Source organism: Physeter macrocephalus, chromosome 1, assembly GCF_002837175.3.
Source record: "Physeter macrocephalus isolate SW-GA chromosome 1, ASM283717v5, whole genome shotgun sequence".
Lineage (NCBI taxonomy): Eukaryota > Metazoa > Chordata > Mammalia > Artiodactyla > Physeteridae > Physeter > Physeter macrocephalus.
Genome location: NC_041214.2, coordinates 132411545 through 132422448, shown reverse-complemented (window position 1 = coordinate 132422448; position 10904 = coordinate 132411545). Strand labels below are relative to the sequence as shown.

General features: G+C 35.1%; 1 protein-coding gene across 1 annotated transcript in view; it reads left to right on the top strand.

Moving 5' to 3' along the window:
- SAMSN1 (SAM domain, SH3 domain and nuclear localization signals 1) overlaps window positions 1-10904 on the top strand; it is a 205982-nt gene that overhangs the window by 67192 nt on the left and 127886 nt on the right. The window contains exon 2 of the mRNA XM_007100004.4: window positions 9222-9353. Within this exon, the coding sequence (XP_007100066.3) occupies window positions 9222-9353 (132 nt within the window). The remainder of the gene's footprint in view (window positions 1-9221; window positions 9354-10904) is intronic.

Here is a 10904-nt window from a genome sequence, read left to right as displayed (position 1 = left end):
AAAAAAAAAAAAAAAAAAAGTCTATAAGCTCATAATGTCATGAGAGAGAGGAAGAAGGAGGAGGTGGAGGAGGGAGAGAAAAATAATAAATTCATTGGGTACCATTGAAAAAAATAACTGGATCACTATTCCCTTACTCTGAAATTGTCACGTGTCCTGCTTTTTCCTCTATGTGCTATGTTTTCGGTAAACCATAGCACTAGGTGATGAAAGACATTTCTACTTTACCAAATTTTCCGGTGAATTAATGTTGGATGACTTTTACAATTTATAAGATCATTTTGTAGCTCCTAATGAAATAATTTATTTAAGTTTGGCTAATCAGTAGAAACTCAGTATCAGCAAAACGGGGAAATAGTGAGTGCCTCCTGACATGATACAGTGGACAGCACCCAGAGCCACCTATGAAATGTTCTTGCAAAAAGTTGATTCAGATTCTAACCAATTTCCATTGGCAGGAAAGAGCCGATTTTCATTTAGAGGAGATACTAGAGACAGAAGAACAAGTTAAATGATGCACAAAGAAGCCAAAAGAAAATTCTGAATCTGATACATTTTACAACACCTAATTTCTGGGAAAGTTAGTGGCAAAGAAGAGAAAGAGAGAGAGAGTGGGTGGAGGGGGGAGAGAAGCAAGGAGTTCTAGATTAAAGAGACTTGAGAGACATGATAACCAAATGTGACATGTGGTCCTTGTTTGATCTTGATTCAAATGGAGCAAATGAAAAATTACTTTAAAAAAAAAAAGAGATCATTGGGGAATGTAACTATGAAAAGTGCTTTGGCTATCTTGTCATATAACAAACCACCCCAGGATTTAGTGGCTTAAAAAAACAATAATTTCTTTTCTCACAATCTTGTAACTCGGGCAGGCCTCTTGGGGGACGGCTCTCTGCTCCATTTGGCATAGCTAGGGTGGCTCGCCGGGGACTTGGGGATTTAATCCCAAGATGGTCTCACCTACAGCGCTAGCGCACTGGCGCTGGCTGCCAACTTGGAGAGCAGCTGGGGCCGTCACAGGAGCCTTCAATGTTCCTTCATGTAGGTCTCTTTACGTGCTGCTTGACCTTCCTCAAAACAAGCAGGACAGGTGGGTTCAAAGAAGAAGGAAGCGGAAGTTGGCAGTCCTCTTAAAGACTAGGCTTAGATCTAGCACAGTGATACGGCTGCCACATTCTAGAGATATTTATCAGTGTAGTCACAGCCTCGGCCTCACGCAGGGGATTGGAGAAATAGACTCCCTCTCTCTGCGGGGGGGTGTGACATAAGGAGGTTGTTTGAAGTTATCAAGGAATACTGTTTAAGTGTAGCAAGGGCACTCTGATTAAGAAAATGTCAAAAAATTTTTAGAGATACAAAGTGAAGGTGTGTAGGAGTGAAATGACCTTATGTTTGGGGTTTAAAATATGTTAGCAGGAAAGAAAAATGATAAGGATAAAACAAAATATCTTGATAACTTTTTTTCATATAGGTGATGGAACTACAAAGGTATTATTTATTTATTTATTTATTAACATCTTTATTGGAGTATAATTGCTTTACAATGGTGTGTTCATTTCTGTGAAAGTGAATCAGCTACACATATACATATATCCCCATATCTCTTCCCTCTTGCGTCTCCCTCCTTCCCGCCCTCCCTATCCCACCCCTCTAGGTGGTCACAAAGCACCGAGCTGATCTCCCTGTGCTATGCGGCTGCTTCCCACTAGCTATCTGTTTTACATTTGGTAGTGTATATATGTCAAAGGTATTATTGAACTCTACTTTTGAGTATGTGTGAAAATTTCGTAATCCATTTTTTTTTCATATTGGGATTTGAAGTAATGTTATAGCTCCTAAAAGAGACCCTAAGGAAGAGATTCAAAGTTTTAGTTTCATCTGGTTTTGATTAAATTTAATATTACATCTTCTCAAAATATACCTTAAATAATACTCCCCACAGGTACTAACTTTGAGAAGGTATGCAGAAAGAGCGAACCTTACAGGGGTGCTTAAGCTGTTGGTAGGAATCATAGAAAGGCAGCTAAACACAGAAGCCTGCTTGACATCAGTGCCTATGATGTCTGATTCTTTCATCCAAGAGTGTGAGGACTTAATGCTTTGAGCTTCTGCATCGATATTCAGACCCTGAAGGGAAAGGAAAGGGAACTGCAGCCAGTGACCATGACTCTGACCTCACTGACCCTCTGCATCAATGCCAACAATTGTCAATTGCAGACCAATTCTTATATGAGAAGAACTGCTCTAAGTCATGAGTAAGCACTCAGTCAGGTAGTCTGTTAATGAAATTCAAAGCATTCTTAGCTAATAACATTCCAAAGCAGAAGTTTCCAATGCAACTCTCCACATATTCCTAATTAAAGGATAAGGGACTACTGTAGATGCGCTTTCCGGGAGTACTAGAAATAAATGTGACTTAAAGGAAAAATAAGTCTGGGACCAGCTGAAGAATAAGCATGTTTGCAAGATGTAAATTTAACTTTGCAGTAATTCTACCTTAGCATTTATAGTCAAAAGAATGAAAAGCAGGGACACACATAGAGTTATGTACACTCATGTTCATAGCAGCATTAGTCGCAATAGCCAAAAGGTAAAAGCAACCTAAGTGTCCATCAACAAATGAATAGGTAAACGAAATGTAGTACACATATACAATGAATATTATTTAGCCTTAAAAAAGAAAGAAATTCTGACATACCCTATAACATGAGTGAGACCTGAAGACATTATGCTGGGTGAAAGAAGCCAATTAAAAAAAGACAAATACTGCATGATTCCACTTAAATGAGGTACCTAGAATAGTGTAATTCTTAGAAAGTAGAATGGTGGTAGGGGCTAGGGGTAGGGAGGAATTGGGAGTTAGTGTTTAATAGGTATAAAGTTTCAGTTTTATAAGACAGACAAATTCTGGAGATGGATGGTGATAATGTTTGCACAGCAACGTGAATATACTTAATGCTACAAAACTGTACATTTAAAAATGGTTAGAATGGAAAATTTTAAGCTATGTATATTTTACCACCATAAAAAGTGCTTATCTCAGTATCTTTCTATATAAGAGATCCAACATTATTTTAATTAATGGAAGAGACAAAAGGCATGGGAAGTGGGGAGGCACATGGTACCAGAGCCTCAAATTAACCCTTTGAAGGGAATGTGTTACTTTTATACTGGAGGATGACATTTTCTTCAGGGTGTGTTTCATATTTTCAATTTAGTTAGGTAGGCCTATGATTATTGTCACTGCATTTTTCCTCCAGATTTTAGGAATATTATTGTCACCTTTGAAATCTCTTTACAAAGATCATGGTAAGTCTTATTCTCTCATTTTGTTAGTCAGCGTTCCTCATTAATTTAGAAAATTGTTCAATAAAGACCCATCTCATTTGATAATGGTCTCTGAATCCTGGGATTATGGAAGGGATTTTACTTCATAGTAATCTCCCAGGAGAACTGTCCAAACAGCTGTGAAGGCAAGAGAGAGCTACAGGGGGCACAGCAACAGGGGGCTAAAGCAGACCAAAATGAATCTTTTCTGCTTTTCTCTGGTAAGTGTTTTTTTTACATGCACCATTTATATCCTCTTTTTTATTTTATTGTATGGAATTCGGGTTTACCCTAAACTTCCTAAGTGGTATATTAATACATTTTAAGGTCTCATAAGAAAGTCCACATCAGAAAAAGGAGGAAGCTTGTTTTCATTAAAGAACTTAAGCCGACTGTATTCAGAGGCAAGTAATCTACAAAAAAAAGTACATATTTATCTACAACAATGACTAATTAATTAAAATTTTTATACTGAATTTCTAAGTGGAATATGTAAATAGTATTTTTGAGGAACTATTTTCTTCATTTTATTTTTGAGTATGAGTTTGTTTTTTTCAAACTATGCTGCATTGGGGTTGCTGGTTTTGCTTTGGGACATTCCTAGGAATCAAAATGTCTTCTTTGTTGTTTGAGTAATGAATTCTGTTCAATGTTGGTTTGGTTAACCTACCATGGAGGCAGCTTTCTGAGTTACACAGCACTGGAAATTCAAGGCACAAGAGAGTAATCCACTTCTGCAGATGTGCTCATTCAGGGTATAAGCACCTCTCAAATTCTTTTTTACATTATTGCTTTTTTATCCTTTAGCCTGAAGTGGATCAGTGGAAGTTAGCAGGGAGTCATAGATCTGGAAATACTTTATAACTCTAACCTGCAATTGTGACCATCTGCCAATGCTAAAAATGGATTTCAAAAATAATTTTATTCATTTCTATATGTGTTTACAGCAGGGTATTATGCCTATTCATTGGTTTTTCAAGATGTCTATGGGAGATCCCTGTCATTTGAGGAAATAAAATGGTTTACTATGATGTTCGTTTTCTTTCCAAATTGCAAAGAAGATTAACATAAGTGCTAGAGATGGTGCTGACATAGGTTGTAATACCTAAACAGGAGGCAGTGTAAGTCAAGATAAGGGATTTACTCATAGAGCATCTTGAAAAATAAAATGCAGTTGTGGGTTGTGGCAGGCTGAATCATTGATTTCAGTTTGCCTATATAGTCCCAATTTACAGAATAACTGCCAGTGCTCAACTTTGCTTTGTGCCATATAAATCTGACTGGAGAAATCCCAGTTCGGGTGATTTAAGTGGTATTGTGCATTCTCTTCTAGTTGCTCTAAAAGAGCTCTATGTGGTTTACATGAATATACTTCCCATGGAAATAGGCAGTGTAGCGGCAGAGATGATTGTGCTCTGAAATCACTCTGAATGGTACTATAATCAGTATGCTAATGTTTCTATAACATAGCATAGCTCAGCATACTGTGGCATACGCTTTGTAATCCTGCTATAAAGACATATAACCATATAATGAGCATGATTGTCTTTCTCTGTAAAATAGGGAAGAAGGCACATACTCAGAAAGGATTGCTTCAAAGCCATGCCTCATGGACTCAATTTGACTGCAACGCTTTTCCATCTTTTAAAGTTATCCTTAAAAATTTCCTTGCTCAGAAACATATTGGATTAGGCTGAACCATCATGAACACTAACTAAAATTATGTAAGCATTCCGAAGTTTATATGGGATCAAAATTAATTATTGCTTTAATAAGAAAACGTCCACAAGGTACTTGGGGAAAAAAATCAAAACTATTTTAGGTATTTTTATTCCTTCCTGGGGAATAAATAAATAAAGTTATTTAGCGTATGGGCTCTCAACCAGGGTGTTGTGACACCCTACTGTGCTGTTATGAGCTGTGAAAAAGGGGTGGGGTTACAGTTTTTGCCAGGAATTTGTGCATAATTCAAAGCATATTTTATCTGTGCCTGTAGGAATGTGAACATATGGGACACAGCATTTTAAAAAAGAGATTTAAAACTACTGATTTAGTGGAAAAATTACAGAATTAAAAAGTGGAAGTGCATATGAATATATTGACCTTTAAATCTCTAGGAAGGAGGTGATTTAAAATATTAAGCATCACATAAAGATTACCACTAAGGAAAGTCAGGGAAAGAGTTAAACTTCTCTTAAGTGTAGGGGGAAATTGTAAATCTTTTAGTAAATGGGGTTTTTAAGAGAAATATAAAGCCAAACTTAATGAACTACCCGTTTTGAACCAAGGATACTATAAGTAATCCATTAAAGGTGATTGCTATTATTTTGGATCTATAAACTCCAAATGGGGTCTATCTTTCAAAAGGGAGGCAGAAATATCCTTTTATGTGTGCCACTCTGAATCCAGAATTTTTCTTAAGAGTTTTACATCGTGATAAGGTTTTTAGAAAGCTTGCTCATTAGAAGCAAGGTGATTTTCTTGTTGAGCTCGTCATATATTTACAGAGTTTAATTTGACTTTGTAACCCAATAAGGTTACAAATCAATTATCCCTGAACCATTTCTTCAGTGATTCGAAATGCTGCCTTTATCTTTATTTGGTTTATATATTTTACCCAATGGTTTATCTCCATCCTTTTCTTTATTACTGTTCTACATACCTATTAAGGTAACTCTAACGCCAAGTAGATACCTTACTCAGAATACCCTCTCCTTGTCTTTCTTCAAAATGTGGACTTCTAAAGTCTCTGTGCTTCTATATAAATACAGAATCATCTTATCAAGTTATATGAAAATCTTTGATAGGATTTTGATTAAAATGAATTTGAATTTTACACCTTTAGGGGAAATTGACTTCATTATGAGGTTGAGGCCTCCCATCCGCAAATATGAATAGCTCTTCATTTATTCTAATCTTCTTTCATGGTCTTTAATGATGTTTTATAATTTTCTCTATAAAATTCTTTTTTTTTAATTTTTAAATTTAATTTTTTTTTTTTTACACAGCAGGTTCTTATTAGCTATCTATTTTATACATATTAGTGTATATATGTCAATCCCAATCTTTTGCTAACTTTATTGCTAGCAGTCTAAGAATTTTGGTTGCTGTTTTTTTTTCCTACTTTGTTTTTGCTGATTTATAGATACATTATTGATTTTCAGATATTGATACTGCAAATAAGTAGTTTTGCTGAATTTCTAAAATTCTGGTAGTCTGTGGTTTTTAATGCAGATAATCTGTAAGTTTTCCTCTTCTTTAACAATTATACCATTCTCAGCTTCTCTCTCTCTTCTATAGCACTGACAAGAAAAAAAAAATGATGGCAGGCATCCTAGTCTTGTTTCTAACATTCATTTAATTACCTTTAATTGCATCTTCCTGAGGTTTTTGATAAATAACTCTAATGAGGTTGAGGAAGTCCTGTCTTTTCCCAGTTTGCTGAGATTTTATCAAGGATGAATAATAATAAATCTTTCAAATGCCTTAGAATATTTATTGAAATTATAAGTTTTCTTTTAAACATGTTACAGTATATTTAAATATTGAAACATCTTATATTCCTGTATTAAACACTAACTAGCCATGGTATATTTTAAGATACATTATTAAATTTAATTTTGTTAACACTACAGTTAGGATTTCTTAGAACTATAAGTAAAGTTAGTTCATAGTTTTCTTGAGATAACGAGAAATATCTGTCATTTTATTTTTCTAGAATTCCTATTAATCTGATGTTGTAATGCCTCAAAATGTCCTCCACACTTTTACCCAAATATTTCATGTGTTTTCTATTTATCCTTTTATGCTGCACCCTGGGTGAACTCTTTAGCATTTGCTAATTCTTTTGAGAGGTCTAGAGTTCATCCCAATTTTTGATTATTTAATACAAATTTCTATGATTACATTATTCATTTTTAAGACTTTTTAACTATTTAGTGTTTGTTTCCTTTCTGCCTGTTTTGGTTTCATCATAGGTTATTTATTTTTAATTGTATATTCCTTTTTATTTAGCTCTGTGAAGATGATAAATATTTTTTCTGATATTATTTTTCATCCATTTTATGATTTTAATTTCATCTCGAATGGAAATGGCTTTATTTTCAGATTGTCAATTCAGTTGACTCTCTCTTTCTCAGCATTCGATCCCTTCCTGTGTTTTGGCTAATGTTGAACGATAATTCTTTTTCTCTTCTCTCTCTGTGTCTCTCTCTGTGTGTCTCTTCTCTGTCTCTTCCTCTCCCACTCCTCTCCCTTTCACCTCCATCCTCCCCTCTCTTTTCTCTCCTTCCTGGCCTCTTTACCTTTCTCCATTTGGTTGTAAGGCATAAATCTCCAGTCTCTCCGAGGCCCCAGTTAAGAACTGAGGTTACATTGCTGGTCCAGGGATCTCATCCCAAGGTGATATTTGATGTATTACTGATCCATCACTGAGCCAGCTGGCAGCTTGTTTCTGATCCCAGTGTGCCAGTTGCATTGTTGAATTTTGCTTTTCTGACCTACAGCTTCCTAGAAGCAAGAGCCCCAGCAGCTATGGGTAGGAGATTTTTTCAACCTCTTTTCATAGCTGTGGGTACTGCTGCAGCCCTTGGATTTCAGCACAGAGTTTGCTTTATGTGGAGGAAAGCTACTACACATTACACCACCAGGCCCAAGATCCATCAAGGCTGCCCGTTTGTGTGTGGACAACTAACAGGTCCAAAGCTTAACCTCCATTCACCACTTTGTGCTTCTGTTAAGTTTTTGGTTTCCCTACATGTTTAGGTACTTAGAGCACAAATGTCTTAGGGTTTACTTAAGTCTTTCAAATTTTCCCAATAATTTGCCATGTGTTTGGAGCAGAAGTTACTTGAATTATGGAACTGTAGGACACATTGGTTGAAATTTTTAAAGGTAGACAATGTGAATACAATTCAATCTTTACTTTGCTTATATCTTAATAAAATATATTTTTAAAGATGAGAACATTTTCAGTTCAACACTCATTGTTTAAAGCAAGAAAACTTTTTCATAATCCAGCAGACCTTTGTTTTGATGCCACCATTATCAGCCTATCCAGTTACTATGTCTAGAAATTTTCAGTATATTAAGTGTATACCTCTTTCCCTTAAGATTGTTTCCAGATGACGCCATAACTAGACCAATTCTGTCTTAAAAGGAAAAAAAAACATAAGAAGTCAATTCAGTTAAGTTTGCTTCCCAAATACAAAGGGGATTTAACATAGAGTTTACAATGGTTTTAAATGCAAACTCATACATTTTAAAATTCATTATTCCATAAAAATATGAAAACAAATGAACAATATTATTTATTAAGATAAATATTGTAAACATTAATATGAATGCCTTTATTGTACTTGTGAAATACTTTTGCTGTTTCAAAGCATACACTGTATTCATTTCATCTTGAGAGTTCCTCTGTAAGGTGGATAAAACTGCAACTTTACAGTTGAGGAAGCTGAAGTATAACAGATTGTGTTTCTTATACAAGGACATGTACTAATTAGTACTAATTAGTACTCTAATTAGAGGGATACGTATAACTAAAACCTATGACCTGACACCCAACACAGTTTATTGGTGTCCAAATAGGTCTTTATTTAGTACCTTGAACTTGATGTCTTCATCACGCTTCTTGAGAAATTGCCTCATTTTGTGCATGACTCCCCAACACTTAGAGTTTTGTTTGAATTCCTGGCTCTGTAATAAGTGCTAAGAATGCCTCTCTTTACTGTCTTGTTCACTGTTGAACACTGGCATACCATAAACTCGTAATCCCAATGCACAGGATCATTTAGATGGGGTACTGTATAAAGGTGGGTAGATGGTTAGATGACTTTTCAATGAAAATTATCATTTTATTATTCCTTGACTCAGAAATCTCTCTATTGCAGGAGGGCTCTATGGACAGCTTGTATGAGCCAGTCCCAGAACAACAAGCTCACCAAGAGAGAACTTCTGGTAGAACTGATTCTCTTTTCTCACCCTCTGGGGAAAATGGAAACTTACACAACAATCTCTTCATGGTGAGTGAACTTTGAGTGGATCACCTCTTCTCTATTATATGTTTAGAATCACTTGCATAATGAAACCTGTTAATACAGCAAAAAGACCCTTTTTTTGAGAAAGTTCTTCATTTACTTTTAGTTTCTGCTTTGCTCTTCACTGTTGTCTCTTACATGATTTTGGCTTATTAGTATGAACTACCATTTACAAAGTATGTATTAGGTGATCATGTAACTTAAATCACTTAAACAAAAGCAACCTTATGACAAAGAAATAATTGTATTGTTTTCTAGATGAGGAAATTGCAGGAGAGAAATACAACATAACTTGTTAAAGAGTATAAACCATTAAGTGTTAAAGCTGTCAAGTAAATATATATATGCCTGCATCAGCAGTTTATCAGCAGTTTACTGGTAAACCAGGTTTCTGGGGTGGATGCAGGGAACCTGAGATTTGTATAATAGCATTTGCCAGTTTCCATGGTGTGAATGCTCCTATCAGGGTTGATTTCAAGCTACCAATGGTTTAATAACAGGCTTACAATACCTGAATATTTAATTATTCATTCTCTCTAGTGTCGACTCCAGCACACCTCTGGCTGCTTTAAAGTCTGGGCTAACCACTTTACTAAGCTGCTTCTTAAATTTATGGACACACACCATCAACTTACTTACAAAATATTGAGTATTACTAGAATACAAAGGCAAATGGTTTTTGTGAATTATATTTATAATTACTAGAGGCATAGAGTTCTCTGTGCTCTGCAAAGTTGGCCCTTTTCCTGTTTTACAGTGCAGGCTGTTTTCTTAGTCAGTTGTGCTGTATTTGTAATAATCCCATTCTAATAAACTTATGTGGCTTCTATTGTGACTTAGGACAATACAAAAGATCCTATGTCTGCAGCAAATAAAGAACTTCTCTATACTTATAGATTTAGATGCCACCTCTTACCCTTGTAATCACACATTTCCCCAATAACAACAAAAATTAACAACAAAAATTAACACTAGATGATGTTATATATGAAATTATCTGTGTTGATCCTTACAATAAACCTTTACAGAGGTTTAGAAATGTTGAGAAAGGCTAAATAACTTTCCAAGTTAAAAAGAAGATGACCCAGGATTCAAACCCAGATATTTTTTTGCTCTAGAGATTAGAGTAAAATATCTTCGAGTTTTATACTTGCCTGTACAGCTACCAGTTTTATTCTTTGGGGACATTGAAAATTTCTTATTTTCCCAGCTTCCAGAATGTTTCTGTTTCCCAGAAACTTAGATCAACTAAAAGGTAATGTACTGTAAGTTAGTAAACAAGTTCAATAATAAGTCTCAGTAAGTAAATATAATTTTAAAAATTTAGTGCAGTGGAAACTCTTCCCTCAACTCTGTATACTTTTTAATACCCAGAAGATATTGATGTTGACAGATATGCTTAAGAGCAAGCAGCAATACATTTTACATCTTAATGTGACAGAGAGAGATCATTTATAGTGATACTGTCAATTGACATTGCAAAATGTTTGGAAGCATTTCTTTTTTTTTTTTTTTTTTTTTTGTGGTATGCGGGCC